The 21,591-nt window shown below is 40.8% G+C and overlaps 2 protein-coding genes across 8 annotated transcripts in view; one reads left to right on the forward strand and one right to left on the reverse strand.

Annotated features, from left to right (window-relative positions):
- Positions 1–14,256, forward strand: part of LOC121632740 (KAT8 regulatory NSL complex subunit 1-like) — a 31,201-nt gene extending 16,945 nt beyond the window's left edge. For 2 of the 5 annotated variants that reach the window (XM_041974452.1, XM_041974451.1), the window contains 13 exons: positions 2,002–2,143; positions 4,025–4,108; positions 5,121–5,230; positions 5,708–5,849; positions 6,262–6,430; positions 6,775–6,930; positions 7,375–7,593; positions 7,713–7,867; positions 9,550–9,674; positions 9,774–9,831; positions 10,520–10,632; positions 10,708–10,960; positions 12,695–14,256. In XM_041974452.1, coding sequence (XP_041830386.1) covers positions 2,002–2,143; positions 4,025–4,108; positions 5,121–5,230; positions 5,708–5,849; positions 6,262–6,430; positions 6,775–6,930; positions 7,375–7,593; positions 7,713–7,867; positions 9,550–9,674; positions 9,774–9,831; positions 10,520–10,632; positions 10,708–10,960; positions 12,695–12,904 — 1,936 coding nt within the window. In that variant the 3' untranslated portion in view covers positions 12,905–14,256. The remainder of the gene's footprint in view (positions 1–2,001; positions 2,144–4,024; positions 4,109–5,120; positions 5,231–5,707; positions 5,850–6,261; positions 6,431–6,774; positions 6,931–7,374; positions 7,594–7,712; positions 7,868–9,549; positions 9,675–9,773; positions 9,832–10,519; positions 10,633–10,707; positions 10,961–12,694) is intronic. The other 3 variants (XM_041974454.1, XM_041974453.1, XM_041974455.1) reach the window with 3 other exon arrangements.
- A 3,726-nt stretch (positions 14,257–17,982) lies between these two features.
- The window catches only part of LOC121632742 (microtubule-associated protein tau-like), a 40,573-nt gene continuing 36,964 nt past the window's right edge, over positions 17,983–21,591 (reverse strand). For all 3 annotated transcript variants that reach the window (XM_041974456.1, XM_041974458.1, XM_041974457.1), the window contains one exon: positions 17,983–18,635. In XM_041974456.1, the coding sequence (XP_041830390.1) occupies positions 18,438–18,635 (198 nt within the window). In that variant the 3' untranslated portion in view covers positions 17,983–18,437. The remainder of the gene's footprint in view (positions 18,636–21,591) is intronic.

Raw genomic sequence — 21,591 nt, forward strand, 5'->3', positions numbered from 1 at the left:
AGTCGGTAAGGTATAGAGTGCCCATCACCATACCACATATGTGCTGCATCCAGAGAAGCACCACAATGGAGAATGTGCTGACAGCCAGAAAACGGCGGCTGTACTGATTGCTGCTGGTGCTTTGTGTGTGGGAGTTTGGGGGGAGGAAAATATGTCCTGGTTAGAGTGGTGGTGGGGGCAGTTTTCAATGCAGCTTCCCAGTTCCTCCTCATTCTCTTCTATGTCTGTGATGATTGGGGTCATTGGACTTGTAATGGCCCCCATGTGTTTGTATTTTACTGAACTAGAAATCTGGCTCTTCCTGCATCCTTTAAACACAAATGTGCAACAGTGTCTGCCTGGAATTTTTTCCGTTTCACCCAGAGAGCTGATTAGTTTTCTATTTATTACAGTCACTTAGCATGATAATTCAGTCAGATCCACAGCGCCATAATCTCCTTGGACATCACCTCATCTTACCTATTGCTTTTTGTAACTTTTGAGGGCAAGCTTGGTTTCTTTTAAAGATTTTCTTGCTTCAGAAGTTGGACTCTTTATTAGGCTACCTACCCAGTCTCCCTGAGAACATTTTCCCATCCACCTGGTTTATCTTGGCCTTGTTGGCTCATTTGTCTGCACACCTCTTGGTGAATCATGGCACACAGGCTGGGAGCAATATAAACATGCCTGATGCCTCAGTGTCCTTTTGACAGCTTCCACACAGACTCAAGGATGTAAATTGATCTTTATCAGGTCATTGATCTGTTGCATGAGCCATGATCGTTCTCAGGAGTGTCAGCTTTTGTGAACATTCACCAGATATCGTGCAAGAACAGTACGTGATTGTTGATAGGTGCAGAACAGGATTGAGTTTTTAGAAGAGCAAAAGGAAATGGTGCTAGCAGGAAATGCTGCAGCTGTACTTGCAGCTTTGTCCTTGATACTGTAATGCAGTGAACACAAACACACACCATAGTTGTGCAAATGTGGCTGCTCTGTAAAATAATTAATCAAGCTATCTGTGATTGTGCTAATTGATGGCTGAGGTTCCACGTTAGTCACAAGAACTCTCTCTGCACCCAGTTCCACAGTAAGACAGGATTCTTTGTTGGATTATTGGTTTTCCCAGTCTCTGCTGTACTGTTCCCTGACCCAGCCCCACCCCCTCCAGCACTCTATGGCCTGTAGATTGCTTTTAGAGCCCGTCTGTTCCTCTCCAGCATGCCAGCGCTTCCCAGCCCCGCTGTCCCCGTTTTACTCCCCTCCTTCTTCCCTTCTCCCTCTCTCCACGGTCGACTTTCTCAACATTTTTCATCCTGGCGGCGTTCAGAAATCTGGAAAACAGAGGTAGGGTGTGGGGATGAGAAGGCACAGAGGAGTGCAAGGTCTATCTTTGTCTACAATCTGAGTCATTATTTTCATTGTTCTACCACAGTCACTGCAGCTCATATTTTGGCAAAACAGCGCCCTCTGTGGTTGCAGCCTCTCAGTGCAAGAGCAGACATTTTCCTCTCATGTCTGCCTTTGAAATGCCCATTCTGTGTGTGTCATACTGGGAAAATGGAGTACACTGCTCCCAGCTGGCACTTTCTTTGCCATGGATTACATTAGTGTCATGGAAGTGCCCTTTTCCCCCACATTTTTAATGCACATGTTATCATATTGTTTTTGACCAATATGCTTTTCCAGGCTGTTTGCAGCTGTCATGGCTGGAGCTTTCCGTAATGCTGATTCACTGACCTCTGCAGTCTGACAGAGGAAATGCTTTAGTGATCACTGTGTGTATTATTAGTATTGTATCACATGGAAGAAGATGAAACACATGACCATATTTGCCTCTGCACCGCTTGAAGACAGTTGCTCTCTGTTTGGAGACAAATTGGTTTTGAGAAATAACAATCATCATGTTAGTAGATGATCATTGTGGGAAATCTTGTTACACTGTTCCACCTAGAATATCCTCTTCTCACGTGAAACAAGTCCTCACATCCCTCTTTGTTTTTTAATTTATTCCCTCTTCAGATGGAAGCGAGCAGAGAGCCGCTACACAGTGGAGAGAGCTGCTATAATCAGCCACTGGAACTGGCTCCAGGCCCACATCTCGGATCTGGAGTACCGCATCCGGCAGCAGACGGACATCTACAGGCAGATCCGCGGCAGCAAGGTTGGTTCCTCCCATTTATTTAGTACGCTTGTGTTGGGCTGCTGTTCATCCCACCAATTCTACACACTGATTTTTTAATGATTTTTTTTTGTCTTGTTTTTTTTTTGTATATTAAACTGAAAAGAATTTTAACAATTGTTTATTTGAGAGAATTATTTTATGATTGCATTGAGCATTACACAGGTTTTAATGAAAGAAGCCTGTTTCCCTCTGATTGAGGGAGCATCATAATTCCTTTCTGTCCTTTTCCAACACTGCTCAGTCTTTAATATTAAGGAGAAGCAGCACAGGGTGCTGTTTCTGAAAACTGTTGCTCTTTTTTATGCATTCTGTCTTCTGTAACAAAGGGAAATGTTTTGGCTCATTCATTGACACCGTAGGGAGTGAGGCATAGATGGTGTTGGTTGGAGGGCTGTGAGGACTTCCGGTTCGCAGCCAGGTGGTAGTTTTGTTTCTCTGATCTATGAAAGTCTCTACTTTTTCTGGTTTCTCTTCTTTCTTTTTAATCCTGATTTTTTTTTTTACTCATTTTGTGCATGTAGAGGTGTCCAACATTTCATCAGCAGGAAACTGTTTGGGAAGGGATTTTTAAAAAGCAAATAGTATCCCAGGAATCAGGCCATCTAGGCTAACTGGTTTTCCAGGCAGACTTGTTTTTTTTAAGTAGGCTTGAAAAATAAAAGCAAGTTTACCTTGTCTTTACCAAGTGATTTTGTGCTAGAACCAGTTGGTTCATGCGTAGAATCCTCTTTAGACCTAGTTTGATTTTCTCCCTCCCTAATCTTATTCTAATGTATTCTGAAACTAAACACGTTATCACCTCTATTGTTTATGAATGTTTTAACTGAAAGTCAGTGTTTGCTGTTTCTAAACCCTGAGAGGTGTTAACAGGATTTATACATGTTGTTTCAAGCAAGAGCTGTAAAAACTACGTTTACATGGACAAAGATTTCTTCTGATTTAAATCATTCTGATCAGATTTCAGCTGACATGTTCACATGAATGCAGATGTATTAATCCAGTCAGTTGTCTGTTTACGTGATGGAAAGATTTAATACAAACTTACCATTTGTGACATGCACAATGTTAAAATGATTGGTGGACCCAGCTTCCTTCTTTTCATCCAATACCTGCATGAACAACGCGTTTTGAGCCGTTTGACCCCCAGGTGGTCAGTAATCCTAAAGTTCTTCAGAGTTTCCAACTAAAACAGATCCGCCACAGTCCAGTTCAGTTTTTTTGGAGCCACTCTTCAAGTCTTTCCTGAAACTAATCAAGTCACCTCCCCCCCACGTGGTTCAAGCAAGCGCAGAAAGCATGTACGCCACAGAAATGATCGGATTGAGTGTATACCTGTTTTTTTTCTCCTTTACTACCGCTACTGTAGCTTCAGCTACTGGCTGACGTTAAAACACCTGGCAGTGTTTATAAATGTTGTTCCAAGCTCAACTCAGTTAATTTAGAAAGAAAACTCCCAGTGTGGTGCCCTGGCAGGATTTACAGATGTGACTAGAAACACTGAAACTGAGTCCCTACATTCCTGCTTCATCTTCACACTCATGTTGGAAATTATTATTTTTATTATTATTATGTTTGTTTTTTTTAGATTTAGTCTTGATAATAATAAAAAAAACACAGATGACTATCAAAGTTTTAGTTGATCCAGTTGTCTCCATATTCCCAACTTTTTTGGTCATTATAGAAAGAAGTGGTTGTAAACCTGTACTGGACATGTAAATGGAGATGCTTGCAGTCTTTGAGTGAAGGGTGTGAGGATGCAGAGCAGATGCTGTGCCTGCTTTCTGGACAGACTGAAATGTGGCTGCACTACTTGTTCATCTCTTAGGAGGAAATTGTAACTATAATCTCTTAATTCTGCAGGGCTTGGTGGAGCTAGGAGGTGCTTCCCCCAGCGCTGTGCTAGCAGGTGGGACAGAAGTAAAGGTGGAACCTGTAAATACTCAGGTAAGCAAGTTTCCTGGTACAACTCTTCATATTCTGCTGTGTTTCCTCAGCATGTTTGTCCTTTTCTGCGAGTCTCAGCAGGATCTTTGAGATTTGTTAATTAAAGGAAAACATATCTTGTCTGTATGTGTTCGTATACTGAGGTTGTAATTAAAGGTTGCAGAACCATCGGAGGAAAGATAACTTATTTAAAGAACAAATTAAAGACATGAGCGTCAAATGTTTATTTCTTGTGACAAATGCTTGATAGAAAATAGTACTGGATCATCTACAATGAAATAATTTCGAATAACAAGTTTTAGATAACAAATAATGGTAAATACTAATGTAAAATGATTAATTTAGCTTTTATCCAGCATTTAATTTGAGTTGAGGACATCATTTTAGCAGGTGTCTGACTCTCCTGTTTTGGTTTTGTTTTGATTATCAGTAGGACATTCAACTTGTTTGTTCCTGCAAATCAAAGGAAAAGAGGAAATAAAATGAGTGTCCACAGGAAATTATTATTTTTATGAATGCACTAGATAAAGGATCTATAATAAACCCTTTCAGCATTTAAAACAATTCCATATAATTTATTGCAGGATGAGTTTGTCTCTGGATTTATTGGAGTTGTTTATTCATAACTCGGGCAGCTGTGTGAGCTTTTATTTTAGCTTTGCTGAATTTGATGGTTTTGTGTCATTGCTGGAGCATTTTTTTGGTTTGAAACAAAATAATCTGCTTTCACACCAAAACCTGCAGGTTGAGAATCAGTTATAATGTAGAGCTGGTGAGTTGGATCAATGAAAAATGAGGCTTAAATTTACAAAGATGTGTTCATTAGTTCGAAGAAAAAGCTGCAAGCTTCGGGAGCCCAGCTCCTCAAGCAGATCTAAACTGAATAATTTAAAGCCACAGGATGAGTTCTGTTATGAGGCTTCCTTAAATATCACAGTCCAGCTAAGAGCCCGAGCGTTGGCCTGCTCGTAAGGTGTAACCTCACTGGTTCTTGTCTTATCTGTCGTTGCAGGATGTTGGTTCAGAACGGCTGGAGCACACAGGCGCCGCCCACATCACCAACACAGAGCAGGGCTCTTGGAAGGGTCAAAACGGGCAGCCAGTTAACGGCGTCCTCAGCAGGTACATTTGGAAATTATCTTATGTGAAGTTGTCAGAAGGGCAGCTGCCTTTCTGAGAAACACAAGGGGGATGGGCTGAAAGTGATGCACATGGGGATTTTCAGTTATAAGATGCTGCATTGATTAGGCGATTCATGGGCTCCTTTTCTCCCTGCTGGAGTTTTGTCTCATCATGACTGAGCAGGTGTGATAGCTGACAGTAAAAACACGTGCATTTGATTTAGATGAGCTTCTCCGAGGCTCAGCTGTGACGGGAGGTTTTCAGCATAAATGCCACATTTTTTCCCCTCAGATCGAGAAGGAAATGCTCTGTCATTTACAAAAAATCTTTTGACTTTTCTAATTAAAAGGTGAAACTAAAGCTCTGTTGATCATAGTTTTGCTGCTGCAAATGGAAGAGATGTTAAAGTGACGAAAGGTTCAGCTCGTCACTTTTCAGTGATATCTGTGGCTACACTGGTTGTTGTTCATGTGACAGGATGGCAGACGGTGCCGACACGAAGCACCAGCAGCCGCTGGCTTACGACAGCACGTGCGTGGCTGCGCGTACGCGACCCCTCGTCAGCTGTCGGCGACGGCGGCTCATTCAGCCCAACGCGGTGCCCAACCTCAACGGCAAGGTGAGCTGATTCATCTGGGAATGATGGTTCAGTATTTTCTCTTCATAAACTTGTTTTAAAAGTTTCACTCTGATTAGTTCCTCGGTTTGTAACCTTATAACAGTAAAGGAGAGGGCTGACTTGTGTATGGAAAAAGTGGGCCATTGTGCTTCAGAGTCAAACAACAAAGAAGTGGAATCAGCCTTGTGACTATTTGAAATGATCTGAATTAGATGTAAATCTGTTTACATGCTCTTTAGGTTTTAAAGTTAAAATGTCAAAAACTTATTTCAGCCTCATTTGGTTTTAAACAGTAAAATTTGTTCTGTCGTGTCTCTTAATTCGTGTGTAAAGCTTTTGTGAGGTTAGTGGTTGAATCATTAATATCAACATTTTGGCCTAAAATGATTTGCAGTTCTTGTTTGTTCCCCAGCAGACCCTGAGGAGCAGCTGTGTCCAGTGTAACTGCAGGGTGAACCCTGGCTGTGTGATGTGTGGTGGCTGGCCCACCCCCAGAGAGGACCCTCAGTATGAGCAGCCCACCTTGGAGCGCCTGTCAAGGCTGGATCTTGGCGTCCACCCCATCCTCTCCTTCCCTGACGGTCAGTGCTGGGCTCCCTTCTCCAATCTGAGCTGGAGTTTAGGCAGTCATTTCCTTCTTTACATGCAGGGGGGGAAGACAAACAGGGAGTGGCTGAAGAGAGGGCTCAGCAGGAAATCCTTAGGAGACATTTTTTTTTATCTTTCGTAATCATATGAAGTGCTTCACTGCTGTAGTCATTTCCTGATGATCAAAACAAACCAAGCTTTTTTATTTTTATTTTAGAGGCTTTGATGTCTGAGTACATTTATTAATGAGCTTGTAGCAGATTGTAAATTTTGCTTGCAGGATTCTGATCTGAAGGATCCAGCTGGTCTAGTTTTTAAGCCTTCTTTCCTTCCTCAGACGTTTGTATAGGCCTGCGTCTGCAGCAGGTGATGAAGAGCCAGTGGCAGACGAAGTCACTGGAGAGGAGCAAACCACTGAAGAAGCTTTCCCTCAAACACAAGCTCTCCTCGTCCAAAGAGAAGCACAAGTTCACCAACTCGCTTATGGCAGTCAGTAAGTACAGATGTGTCAGAGGAGCAGATCTCTTCAGTCTCACAAAGTGGTGCTTTAAATGTTTAAATGTCCCATCCAGCTACGTTAATATAACTGAAGTTACATGAACTAAATATACAGGTTTAAAAAAAAGTTTTTTATTTAATTTCAGTTGGCTTTATTTATTTTTTTTCTTCCTCTGGATTTTTTTTTCACAATAATTGTTCTGAGAATGTTCTCAGAGGGGAATCTGCTTTCTGAGAAACACAAGAGTGGAGATGCTGATGATACCCAGAACTGATTGCCCAATTGATTAGCCAACAGAAGAACAGCTTTTCTGTTAATCATTAGGAAAAAAATAATGTCCAGTTTCTCAGCTTTAAATGTCAGGATTTGATGGTTTGGGTTTTCTAATTTTTACACACTTGTTGTAAAATTCTGATGTGATCTTGTGTCTGGCTCCTGATGTTGCAGGACTGAGTCATTTTAAGAACCGGTCTGAGAAGCCGAGGACGCTGGACAGCGGCGTGGGCAGCAGCAGTGCCGTACTGAGCACAGCCAGGCTGGAGGGCCAGGCCGGGTGCAAGACTGAGCGGCTGCACGGCCTCTCCACCTCCTTAGGGCCCTACGACAGGAACTACAGCCGCAAGAGAATAAGGGAGCACTCGCTTGACAGGACTGACAGTAAGCTTTTCTTTGTTTATTCATTGTTTAACATAAACAAAGCTTTGTGATTGGTCTTGGTGTTTCTGATGGGAGGGAAGTCTTTAAACTATCTGCTCATCGAAATGTGACTCCTTCAGCTTCCCCTAAACTCTTCGTGGACTCAAGCAGCCCCTGCACGACTGTGGCCAACATGCACTCGTCCCTTCACAGCCCTTTAACCCGCCAGCTGTCCACGTCTTCTGAGAACTCCACGCCGCTGGGCGCCAGCAGCCAGATCATCCCAAGCACACCTGTAAGGACTCATCACACTTTTTACTGAAGGGAAAACGGCGACTGTTCATGTTTACACTCATAAAAATGACTCTCCCACATAACTTGAGGGAGTTGGTTTCTACCACTTCCCTCCCAGACCACACTGTAGCGCAGCACTATCTGTTGTGTTTTCATTCATTTGATCACTGAGCTGTCGTTATTTCTTGAACTTCAAGAAAGTTTCAGTAAAACACAAACATCTGATGAAGAAAATTCAGCTTTGAGTTTTAAGCTTTTAGGTACTGGGATGTAATATAACCAAAAGGGTTATTAAATCAGGTAAATACACCTAAGGATGAGCTCTTATGTGGCACTCATTAACTAAAACTAAATGCAGAACCGCTGCATGTCTACATTCTGCTTGCAGAGATATTTAATTCAGTGCACTGGATTAATAGATCATCAGCCCACACTTTGAGGTTCGTGGTAACACAATGCCAAGGAGGAAAGACATCAGCAGTGATCTCAGAAGTAACTTCCTGTCCAATCTGGAAAAGGCTTAAGGTCCTCCACCATGACATGGCAGACTGATGATGTACAGAAAACAGTTGCTAAGTTATTGTTGCTAAATTTGGTTCCACATTCTGTTAAATCATGAGGTTGCACTTAGTTTTTCTCAGTTTCAGCAGCTTGTTGGGTGTTTGTTAAATAATAAATCTGAGGTTGTATTAACCTGATTTGTTTAAAACCAGATGATTTATTTTTAATTGTCCTCATAACTGAAAGTGTGTACTTTCAACTTTCATTTGTATGAGCATCCGTTTTGGGATGTTCAGTGCATCTTTGATAACTAACATTTTATGTCAAAACAAAAAGAAATATAAAGGTTCCAATTAAGATGAACATCTTAATTTTTAATGAACTTTAATAGACCAGAAAAGCCACCACCATGTTTTCAGTTTCAGAATAACAAAATAACGGCGTCTGTATCTGACGACAGCGAGCTGGTTGTTTTCATCCATGTCTTGACTTGCTCAGTGTGAGCAGAGGTGGCAGGTTCTGGACATCTTACTTAAAGTGTAGTTACCACATGTATGATTGACTTTAAAGAAAGAAAAAAATCAGCTTCAAAGACAAAGCTTGATTTTTAGCAACATGTTCAGATGGAACTTTTGCTTTTTGTAACTGAGGATCCACATACATCTCACATCCAGCGGAGTTGGAGCTGTAGATTGCTCAGCAGAGGTCTCGGGCTAGATGGAGGCACAGTTAACGACTTAGATTTACTGTAAACACGGCTGCGGCCTAGTTTCAGCTCACCTGAAAGCTTGAGATCAATCAAGCAATGGGTGAGAATCCGAAACTGAACTCGAACTGAAACCATGTAGGTGTTTTTACTTTTTTCTCTCTTTGTGGTTAGCAGAGCAGCGGAAACGTCAGGAAACACACTCAGCTGCCTCAGATAACATCAGCCCAGCTGTTACTCATCTGCATATAGTCCATTTTTAGCCAGCCTAAAATGACGTCTGTCAAGTTTTTTTGTTTTTTGTTTTTTTTTTTAATACAAGCTCTCCAAGTCAAGATTATTTGCATAGCCAACAACACGACCAGATAAACAATCATGATCATGATCAACCACACCTGCAAATGGAAAAGTCTTCAGTCTGTCATCGTTCACACAGTGTTCACACATATTTATTTACTTTTGCTTTTCTCCTCCAGCAGCAGCCAATCAAGCGGAGGCGAGGTGAAAGCTCCTTCGACATCAACAACATCGTAATCCCCATGTCTGTGGCCGCCACCACCAGAGTGGAGAAGCTGCAGTACAAAGAGATTCTCACTCCCAGGTAAAGGCGCATCAGGTGCCTCCGTCACATCTTTCTTTTTTTTAATCATCTGTCTAAAGGTTGATATAACTTTTTCTTGCACTCTTATTTTTCCGTTAGCTGGCGGTCGGTGGACATCTTCTCGCAGCCCATAACTGAAGAGGAGAGCGAACGGGAGGTGAGGTCATCGCCCGTTAATCCCAGATGAAACTGAAGCATTCACTTCTTGAGAACTGTCAGAAAAACCCTCCAAAATAACAGTTGTTCCTCTTTCAATGCAGAGATTCAAATGTATTATCATTTTTTTCCGTCTTTTTTTTTATTGATAAACTTTTAAACAAATTATCAGTAACTGAATTGTAGAATTTGTCGTTTGATCTCGGATGAAATGGAGAAAAAGCCTCAACAGATTTATTAAGAATCCAGAGATTCTGTTCACTGATACACGAGGCCAAGAACGTTTTACCAGTTTATCTGTAGATTTATGAATGAAATCTCATTGTAACGGTTTTGAACAGGTTAAAGTTTTAATTAGCAAACATCAGACGAGACAACCCACCTCTGATCCTATGATGCACCTGTGGACTTGATTCACTTCTGTTCATTCAGGTCCAGGTTGTGTTGTTTTAAATAACCGATGACATCATACTTATTTATTAGAGCTGCTAAGAAATGTGAGAAGGTAAATTATTGTGGATCTTATCATTCCTTCTGATTCCGGTGATTCAACTGTGAAAGATGGTTCTTTGTTTTTAACAAGTTCCTGAACTTAGTAAAAAAAAAAAACACAAACCTTTTCTTGGTGAATAAAAAATAGTAAAGACTTCTATAATAAAAAAGACTGATGAAGTGTTGCTTGCCTGCAGGTGGAGGACCTCACAGACGCAGCCTTCATCCAGCTCCATCAGCCCTACGAGGACCAGGAGCGATCCCGCTGGACTTGGATGGCCCTGGCTCCTGCAAAGAGGAGGGGCAGCAGGTGACTGACCGCCGCCACACAACAAAACTTGCTTGTATCTGGTGGCAGACTGACACTCACACCTGTGTCCCTCAGGTCGTACAAGTCTGTTGACGGGCGTACCACACCGCTGCTGTGCGGGACCAACCCTCCCACCCCTCAGCCTGCGTCCCCGGACCCCGGCCACTGCCCCATGCTTCACGACTACAGCTACGTGCCGTCGCCCATGAGCCCGGCCAGCCCCGACGCCTCCTCCAACCCCCACACGCCTTGCTCGAGGGACTCCCACCGGCTGCTGTCCAGCGAGGACACGCGCTGCTCGACACCAGACTTCACCTTCGAAGAACGGGTGAGTAAAGTGATTTTCTAAAACCTGTAAACCAGCAGAAAGAGGGAGTACAAAAGCCCTGAAGCAGCTCATAACTGATAACACTGTACCTGTTTGGGAATTAGCGCCCTCCTTTTTAGCTGCTGTGTTTACTTTTGCTTTCGGTGTGTGTGCGTGCACGTGCTTGTGTGTGTTTCTCTGGTAGACGGGCGGGGGGAAGACTGAGCCCGCTGCTAACTATGGCAGCTCAGGGAGAGCATTTGCAGTGCATCTTAAGGAAAAAAAATCCAGGTTATTTTTAACAAAGGCAAATTTGAATGAATTGATTAAAATTGATTAATCGGCCAGTCCTATTTTGAAACCAGTTAATTCTGTCTGATCCACAGACTTTATTTAAAAGATGAGGGGAGCCTCCGTGACCTCACCCGTAGGTTTCTGAAGAGCAAAAGTGAAGCTTGTTGGGCGTTCCCACCGTTTTGGTAGCGTCACATGTGTCATTAGTCCTTAAAAATCCAAAAATGGGCAAAGAGGTGGAGCTGAGAGGGGGACTGTGAAGGTGGGGGTGGATGATTGACAACCATCAAACTCCGAGCTGCCTGTAGCTAAGAGCTAACCGACCTAACCCCGAGCAATGGTAGCAAACAAGCTAATGGAGGTAGGCAGGCTAAAGCTAAGGCGCGCTGTTAGCCGGCTAAAAACCGTGGTTGTGCTGCACTCACCAACTCTCTGAATATGGATACCTGCCAATCAAAAGGACACGCCCCTAATTATACTGAATTTCAAGATTAAATAACGTCCAAACTGATGAGTTAGAAAAAAATTCACCCCCCCCACAGTTGTCATGAGGTAAACTTGACCTTTTAAACCTAAAGTGGATTTTTGTACCAGGCTTTAAACATGTTTATTTCTGCTGTGAAGTTGGTCTTTTTAACGTAGGAATTATGGGGATTTGCTCTGTTTTGGAGCCAGTCCCTAGCGGATGAGGGATGAACTGCAATTTTTTTTTGCACTTCCGCATAAGCTTCACGTTTTACCGCCGGAGGTTGCTGCTCGGCCTGATCTGACTCCAGCAGTAAATAGTCTGTTTGCTGCTAATGCACCATGTACAACAATCGCAGCGTTGTTTATTAGAACTATTGAGTGTTTTAATAACGTCAGCTGGTGTTTCCTGACCCGGCATGAGGCGGCATGTATAAATCCCGTCTGCAAAGCTGTTTTGATACAAACGAGCTCTGTTTTAGACGTCATTTAAAACCAGACTGGTGGTGGTGGGACGTTTGTTTACTGGGAATTGGAATACTGTAGAGAGTGTTGTAGAGTCTATGATCACGCCAGTATGGATTTGATGATTTCTGTGATATAATTTTTATTTTTTAGCCTAATATCTCAAAGTAGATTAAAGTGGAAAAAGTGATCAGATCATACTGGTCCTGACAAAAGGATGCCAAACATGGAGATGGTAAACAATTGTTTATGCCATATATAAAAGCAAAATCAAAAGTATCTGATGACCAAAATAGGCTCACACTTCTGAGGGTTAAGTAAGGATGTGACTGACTGACTGTAAACTAAACTAGTTCTTAGCTAACCGGCTCTGAATCAGAACTGGAGTTGCTTTGCTGCAGATGATCAGTAACCTGGATACAGAGAAAAAATGTAAACATAATGTCCTAAATATAATTAAACCCAGGATAAAGCTGAAAATGTTCCAATTCTGATCAAGTTAACTCGCATTTTTTATTCTGCGTGTTTCAGACGGTAGCGCCGTGGGAGCGTCGCAGCTTCCCCCTGCCAGAAGACCCAGCCCCCGAACCAGAGATCGAGACCGACTACCACATCAGGCCCAGAATGCGCAGCATCTCAGGTTGCCGAGCAACATCCTACGGACGTCTGGACTCGGACGATGCGGAGCCGCCTTGCGACGACGACAACGGCCCCAAACACAGGGCCTCCACCCACCGATGAGTTATGGAGAGGCGGCCCGGCTCGCTCCTCATAGCTCCTCTCTGGCATTAACAAGCAGAACCTCAAAGCGGAATAAAATATTAAAAAGGTTCCTGTTGTTTGATATTCAAACATCAGTCTAATACTTTTCACAGTTTTTAGTGAACATTATGGAGATAGAAGCCTTTCCCTACACTTGTTTTTGTCACAGAAAAAAAAACATAAATGTAAAAAAAAAAGTATAAAACACATTACAAAAAGTGAGTTCTGTAGTAGGCTAAACAATGTACATGGGGGCTTAGTGGTGTTTCATATGTCGCGTGTACACTTGTAGCGCACTATGTAGCGGACTCCTCAAAATATGGCCAAAGGGTGTTTTCTATTGACTAGTTTGCTTGTAATTCCCATGTACATTTTTAGTGGAGTGACAAATAACAAAAGAAGAAAAAAAGCAACAAAAAAACCCTTCCTCTCCGTCTTCATCCACCTCTTCATCCAAATAAACAGGTACATTTGCGATGTGGTTCCCTCTTTCTCCCACTAGAGGTCGCCTGAAATCACCAGAGCACTTCTCGTACTGCCAAGTCTAGTTTTGCTTTTTCATTCCTGACTTTTTTTCCCCCCTTTGTTTCTTGTTCTGTCTGTTCCAGCATAAGCATTCTTTGTTTTGTTTTTTTTCTTTAAATAGTAAATCATTCCTCTGGTCTCTTTATGGAGAGCAACCGTTTCACCCTACAGTCTCCTCTTGGTTCTGTTGGAAATACTACACAGACAAGTTTTTTTTTTTTTAAAGCACTTGCCCGGTCAAAAGCTGCTGCATGCTGAAAAACATGCTAATGCTAGTCTCACCACTCTAAAAATTGCAGGTAATTTCACATTTTGCGAACAGCCGTGGCTGTAAGTCAGATTGTGTAGACAAACACACAGTAACCTCCAGCTTTGGTTTCTTTCTCCAGATTTCCAGATCTTCAAAATGTAGCAGCTCTGTTAAAATCCACCACAAGCTCAGGTTCTTCAAGGGAATATTCGCTTCTGTTCAATAGTTTTAACTTTTTCCTCCGATCAATCAAATATAGGCAGGATTTAGTCTTTCCCACCTCACCATATCCATATAATCGCACACTGACCCCCACCACCTTTAGTAACTAATTGCTATGCAAAAAAAGAAAAAAAAAAGTCTATGGTTGTTTTCATTTTACACTTCGTTTTTATGCCACAGCCATTCAGTCAATGTTATTTTTCTTTTTCGTAGTTAAGCAAGATGTCAATGTACCTGTTTGATTGTTGCAGCAGTTAACCTAATCAAAAAGCAGAATCTTTTTTTTTTTTTTTTTTTGTAAATAGTACCATTAAAACATTTATGTTTAACTTGGCGCTGTTGTTCTGGCCTCAGTTATTTGTCACCTTTAAAGGACTAAGTATAACACTGTTGTTGCAGCCAGGCTTCATAAGAGTGACTTCATAGCATTTATTTCAAATACACATATACAGCAACAAGAATCATCATAAACCAGTTATTGATAAAATGCACAATAACGAGAACAATCACATTTCCACAACTGTACAGCTTCAGAAGAAACCAAAAAAAAAAACGGTGACATGTTTGTTACTGCAGAAAACTTTTCACCACACGCTGGGAATCGACTCCCACCCCCCGGTGCTCATTTCTGGCCTGCGCTCCCAGACGAAGGTGCAACTAAAGAATTCAGCATGCAGATAATGTTGCAAGCACACCCTCAGCTCCTACATCTCTACTTTTAGCTTCGCTGGCTGAAAACCAGATTGAGTTTTGACCCACTTTTTCAACCTACATCAGTATATCCTTCCAGATCCAGAATACATATAAAACAGGATATACAGGGAGATCACTTAGTGAAAGGTAGGCAACAAGCAGACGGCTGTCTCTTACATCTGATACATGCAAGAAGCTGTTTCATTCTATGCAATAGATCACTAGTATTAACATGATGTTTTTTTTTTTTTTTTTTTCCAAGGAAACATTTTTAATCTCTGGCTGGTTTAAAAAAAAAAAATCTGAAAAGATGAATAACAATATATGTCAAAGTGGGAACTCCTGCAAAATTATTTGAGGGACCATCATTCCAATGATGCAAACAATGAGCAACATTTTACAGTTCTCTGACTTGAGGATAGTTTAAACTACATCAGCCATGTGTAACGTGCTGGAAAAACCAAGAGAGATGGTAAAATTGTGCCCATTAACAGGATTGGAGCGTTCCATGAAGCTAAATACAGCCGGCTGAAGAGTATTCTTGTATGGTGAGTGTCCAGGTGCAGATGCACATGTAGTAATGATAATCTGCTTAAACTAGTGGATTTGTTGCTGTACAGTTTTTCTTCTTCACTTCAAGCAGTGCACACCAGAACCCACCCACCCACCCACTCATCCATCCACCTGCTTGGCAACAGTCATTCAGGTTGAGTACATTTCCAGTACAGAGCCTTTGAGAAAACAATCTCCCTTATAAATTATGCATCAGATTTAAAGGCAAGAAAGCATCATTAATGAGTTTTGTTCCTGCATCCTCAAATTAGTTTTACTTTTCAAAGACTATCGTAGCTATTTTCTTAGTGCATATAGAAGTTTAAATACTGTAATGTGCTGATTTCAAACTTTGTCTATACCCCTGACAATTTAGCCATGAAAATTACATTTAAATGCGTTGAGGTAAAGTTTCCTCCTCATACGTCAAGCTGTTGCACATTTACAATGAAAGCAGTTTGAAATTTAAAACAAAAAAAAAAAAACACTGACAGTAGCAGGCACAATACAAATGTTTCTTCATATCAAATACATGTCATATCCACAGAGTACGATTATAAAACTGTGCCCAACACAAACCAGATTTTCTACTCTAGCTGTTCTTTCTTTTTTTTTTTTTTTTTTATTCAGGCAACACCCCCATCAGATATGGTACACAGTATGTGTCAAAAATAAGACCGCTGAGAGGCCACAGATGCCTTTGAAAACCAGTAACTGGAAACAAAAATCTCTTCCCCACTCCGACGTTTCACTTGACCGAGCTCAGATGATCTGCATACCATTAAACACCGCTAGCATCTCTGCGTTGACAGTTCATTTGTTATTTTAATCCTAAGTGCAAGATTCCTAGGCTTATGCTACTCTAATAAATGGTATTTGAAGACTACAATTCTTAGGCTTGTAACGACACTAGTGGTAATTTGCATTTAACTAGAAACTTTAGGCTACTAACTAGCGTCTGAACATATGTTCATATCCTTAGGCTAGCCACGTGTTATTAGTTTCTGTAGAGTACTAATTGGTATCAGAACACTAATTGTTTACTTATTCTGACTGCTAGAATCATTGGGCTAGTCACCAGCACCTCCATGCTAGTGTTGGCATCCTTAACCAAGTTATTAATATTTGTGTGTGAATTCATTGACTTGCCATCATCATTTATATGCTAGTAAGCAATACCTGTTAGCATCCATAATTTAACATTATCCATTCCAAGGCTTGTCACTAGCATCTTTTGACCAGTAAATGGCATCTAAAGTCTAATATCCTTATGCTAGTAAACTACATTACTGGGTAAATGATTCGTTCAATTTCAACTGAGTAGTTAGCACTAGCATCCTAAGTAGCCTTAAGCTTTTAAATAGCTAACCAGCATCTAAACACTTAACATCCATAGGCTAGCCACAGGTGTCCTTGTGCTATAAAATTGTAAATTTAAATCCTTGACTTTCTATTAGCATTTTTATGCTACTAACTAACATAGAAGCCATAGCTGTTAGCGTTCCTAGTTTAACATAATTCCAAGGCTTGTTGCTAGCATCGTTTCTCAAGTACATGGCATTAACATCCTTATACTAGTAAGTGACAATGCCGGATAAACGGTTCTGTCAATTTCAACTAAATAGTTAACTTTATAGGCTAGCTTCACTTTTTAAGCCACTAACTAGCGTCTGAACACTTGTCAGCATCCATTGGTTAGCTATAGCATTTGTAGGCTAATTGCTGAGATTTGAACAGTAACTGTTAGCATTATTGGGCAAGTCACTTGTACCAGTGGTCATTAGCATTGGTAGGCTATCTTCTAGGCATTGGTATACTTGTATGCCTTACTTTTTTGCTAGCATCTGTAGTCTTGTAACACATGAACCACATGAACACTGTTATTAGGCTAGCCACTAACATCTTTATGCAAACAAATAGAGATACTAAACTAGTTATTTGACTACTAGTAGCTGCACAATTCATTAACATGCATAGACTTTATTAGAACTTCAAGGCTAGCACATAGCATCTAAAAAGTAAGTTGTATCCCCATACTGATAAATATTAATCACTAGTTTTCCCGCATTCTTGTATATTTCTAGCATTTCTACATTAGCATTACTTGGCATCTTAGACTAACCTGGAGGCTCTTAAACTAACCTAGCAGTGGTCAAGTGTAGTCGATTGAAACCAGTAAGTAGCCATGACATGCTGTCTTTTGGCCAGTGGTTGCAAGTGACTGGTGCAAGATGTTAGCAATTAAGTTGAACATTAAGCAGCATTTAAATATAGTTAAATAAATTTAGGAAGAAGCCACATTTTCACACCATTCAGCAACTATATGAATAGTTACAAGTACAAAAAAAGGATAAAATGAAATGACAAAATATGGCCCAAGACCAACTGGATTCTTTTAGTAGAAAGAAGAGCAACCAGCCAAATGATGCTTATGACTGAAGTGTGTGTCACTTTCTGGCTGGATGTAATTGGAGTTCAGAGAATTGGTGATTCATCTCATAGAGTGACGAGAAGAGATCCTCTCAGCCCATCAAGCGCCTAAATCAGTCACTGGCTTTGACATGCAGTCGGACCCCAGCTCCTCCAGCTTTTAGCGGTCTTATTTTTGGCACACCACCGGCCATAGTCACCTACTGTAGCTTGAGGTGCAGCACATGTCAAGACTACACAAAGCAAAGACAGCAGTGAGGTCTGAAAGCATTTTTTCTGCCTTTACAAGAAATTTGCTACTTTTAACAGTTTTCCTCCGGCTCCCTCACCAGACCCTGTAACTGTTCCTTTTGCTTTAAAATCACACCCAAACAATCTGCATTTGCCTCCGTTTGCAAGGTTCTGTATAAAAGAAAAATGAAGTAAAAAAAAAAAAGTTACCAGACACCCATCAAAGGTGAATTCTTAGGGATTTACAGTCTGACGGGAAACCAAGTCATTTACCAGGAGATAAAATTATTCCTTGGATTCACAAAGAAAACTTTGCTGTTTAACTCTTTATAGGGTCACTGTAAAAGGCTGAAATAACAGCTAGTAGAGAATCAAAAGACCACAAAGAGAATTAAATACATTTTGGCCTACTTGTTAGTTTTTTTTTTTGTTTTGTTTTTTTTCCGCAAGACTTCTAATGGCAACGTTTCAATAACCATTTTAAAGGTTAGTGGAGGATAAAATAGTGATGGGTAGCTTAAAAAAAAGTCCTGTGAAAATACCAAGGAAGGCATCACAACTCCTCTACGTGGTCGTGTGGTGGAGGTGGAGGCTGGAGTGTGGGCACGTTCACAAGCCTTGTTTGGCCAGAGAAGCAGACACCTGGTCGGCCAGCGTGGACAGCTGTGGAGAGTCGGCCATGTTGATGCTGCCAGAGGAGGACACGGTGCTGAGCTGCTGGGGGGAGTCTTCCAAGGAGATGATCTCGGCGCCGTGGTCAGTGCGGGCCTTGGCTGTCTCACGGAAGCTCAGCTTGTGGCTTTCAATCTATGGTCAGATGGAAAGGGAAGGTCAGAGATCACTGCAGTACTGAAATTCAGGTTTTTTTTTACGGTCTTGACAGATTTTTTACATTTATGAAACATGAGCTCTTGCCCTGTGCTACAAAAACTTTTTACATCACATAGCTATAAAATAAAGTAAAAAAAAAAAAAAAAAAAAACTATAGGATTTTTTATTTTGGTTATTCATAGAAGAAAAGGCTGGGCTCTAAAATGTAAATACTGGTTTACTGGAGTTAGGAGCCTTTTTAAATGCTTGGATGATTCATAGGTCAGAATTAAGTGGCTTTAAAAAAAACTATAAAAACCCACATTCTTCTGAAATGGCCAGGTCAGGACTGAAAATGAGTGTGAAAGCAGCCACTGTCTAAAGAAAGTCTTTAAAAAGACAGTAAAATAGCCTGGAGAACGGATTATCAATATCACTTTGATTACAAAATGATTGGAAAAAATATGAATAAATGAAGGTTGAGAATTTTCCACAGTACTGTATTGTTTATAATTGAAAATTTTTCCAAAAATGTGCCGATTTTGGATCTGATGTCAGAAATGTGTTTAAAAAAAAAAAGCTGACATGGCCAACAAAAGACTGGAAAAGTTGAGTAAGATTATTTTAAATATTTATCAACTTAATACCAAACTCAGTCATTTAGAAAAACAGTAAAAGTTCGACCTTTAAAAACGTTTTGCATAAAACTTTTCGGTTTTAGAAGACAAAGCCTAAGGTCTGAACGGGTTAAGAAGCATTGAGCTGAAGTAGAAAACTGTCCTATAGAACCTCTATCACTATCATTCATTTAGCTATGAATTATAAATGCAGGTTTTGTAGCAAAAATGCTGCTTTTCAGTTGATTTTTAGGTGAATCTTGTTTATTTAAGCAGGACAAACCACATTCTGCATGAGTTGACGCTACGCTGTCCTACTTGGGGTCAGATCGAATGGTCCGTTTTCACTTAGAAAGGTTCCTAACTAATCCAAATGCCTTGGAAGTATCTGAGCCACAATAACTGAGTGGTCCTACCATTTAGTGCCTTCCCCTACGTTTTTAGATAAGGCGCCACTTTTCTTGTCGTGGTCATCCAGCTCTTCAACTGGGGCCCATTTGTGTGGCTAGATGACAAAAACTCACTAAGCACTAAAGGAAAAAAGGGCATCTTGCTACTGCAAAATAAAGGGAAGGGGTAGGATCTTAGTACCTTCCACCAGAGATACAAGCAGTCTTCATTTTTAGTTTAATATGATGAGTAACAAAGCTGCATCATCCATTTATTTAGTTGCAGCCAACCACTACATTTAATCATTTCTGCAAAGGATACAATAAGTTATAAGATATTTATCTATGAATGACTTCTGGAAGCAGAAGGGCGGAGCAGAGAGGCGAAACTTAGACGAGTCTGGAGGAATTCTTCGACTGCTCAGCGGCTGAACTGCTGTTAGCAAGAAAGAACCTGAAAACCTTTCACTTGTCAGATTTTAGTGTTGGAAGAGGAAAAAAGATGAACTGGTATTTAACTGTGTCAACAAAATTCACAATGACCATACATTTATTCAGCTTTAACATTCAAATAAAGGTCTGGGATTCTTTTAATTAAATGTTGAGTTTACATGATGTACATGTCTTTTGTAGCATCTTTTCTTTCCCCCCTTGATTTCATTTTATTTTATTGTTCATTTTATTTTGTTAGTGTACCAAACAAAATTGGAAAAGTCCAGTTTATGTGTTTAAACATATGACATTAAAGGCTTATTATTCCTAAATATGTTCATCATTAATTGATGTAAATTTATGGGAAATAAAAATGACTAAATAGCATCCTACATGGTAACAAAAAGGAGTTTACAAGTGAGTTTTAGTAACTGGAGAGCAGGTTCATGGCAAAGAGCGCCCTCTGCTGGGCGATGTGTGTAAACACACCTACCAGACAGCAGATGAGCAGGTCCAGAAGATCTTAAATCCACTCTGCATCACCTGTTTATTTATTTATTTTCAAAAGATTGCAAAATCATTTTGCAGTAAAGGTGAAAATGAAACATAAGTTCGTGTTTTTATTCCCTTTCCGACTGGGAGCTTGGAAAATCTGACTTCCGAGTAAAACTCAGCATTATTACACACGTGGAAATGTACATTTACATGTTTTGTGATGATGTAGATCCATTCTGATCGGTAAGTATTTTTGCTTCCTACAGGGAGGCTCAATGTTGAAAAAGTTTAGGGACCACGGGTTTAAATTACACCAGAAACAGTGTCCTGACTAAATACATCAGCTCTCTGAAAGACCTTCTTTTGTATTTATCTAAATATTTAAACTCCGTTAGATGAGCTGTGTTGTAGGTGAAGCATGTTTGTGTTGCAGCGGCGCACCGTGTGACTCGGTACTTACAGGAGTCCTCAATCTTTATGAAGGGGTTCGTCAGGATGGGTGTGATGGGTGCTGAAGGGACAGTCTGAGGCGACTGAGGGGGGGTGACAATGGGGGAGGGGATGGAGAGGCTGTCTGAGACGCTTCCCTCTGCGTCCTTCCCCTTCTCACGCTACAGAGGAGCCCCAGCGAGGGAATGACAAGGCATGCAACAAAAACACACGGGATGGTTTCAACAGAAATAAAAAATATGCAACAAAACATGAAAAATGAGAACAGCAAATAACGAGAACTGTGACATGAAATAAAAAGGCAGCTGCATGAAGGAGATGGAAGAAGCTTGAACAGAAGAGGGAGAAAGCCTGATGAGAAACGAAGCCAGTTTGAGCCGTTTGGGCTGAAACCCTCTCATGTCAGCACAAATTAGTTTTATTATTTATTCTTCAAATCTGAGTTTGCTGATGGTTTTGTGGGTTAGTAACAGCCGAGTCTGTCAAGGCTGTAAAACACGATCCTAAATCTAAAAACAAGATCTACATTTAAAATCTGAAATAGAAAAATCATGTTTACCGATCTGATTC

Source organism: Melanotaenia boesemani, chromosome 21 (assembly GCF_017639745.1).
Source record: "Melanotaenia boesemani isolate fMelBoe1 chromosome 21, fMelBoe1.pri, whole genome shotgun sequence".
Lineage (NCBI taxonomy): Eukaryota > Metazoa > Chordata > Actinopteri > Atheriniformes > Melanotaeniidae > Melanotaenia > Melanotaenia boesemani.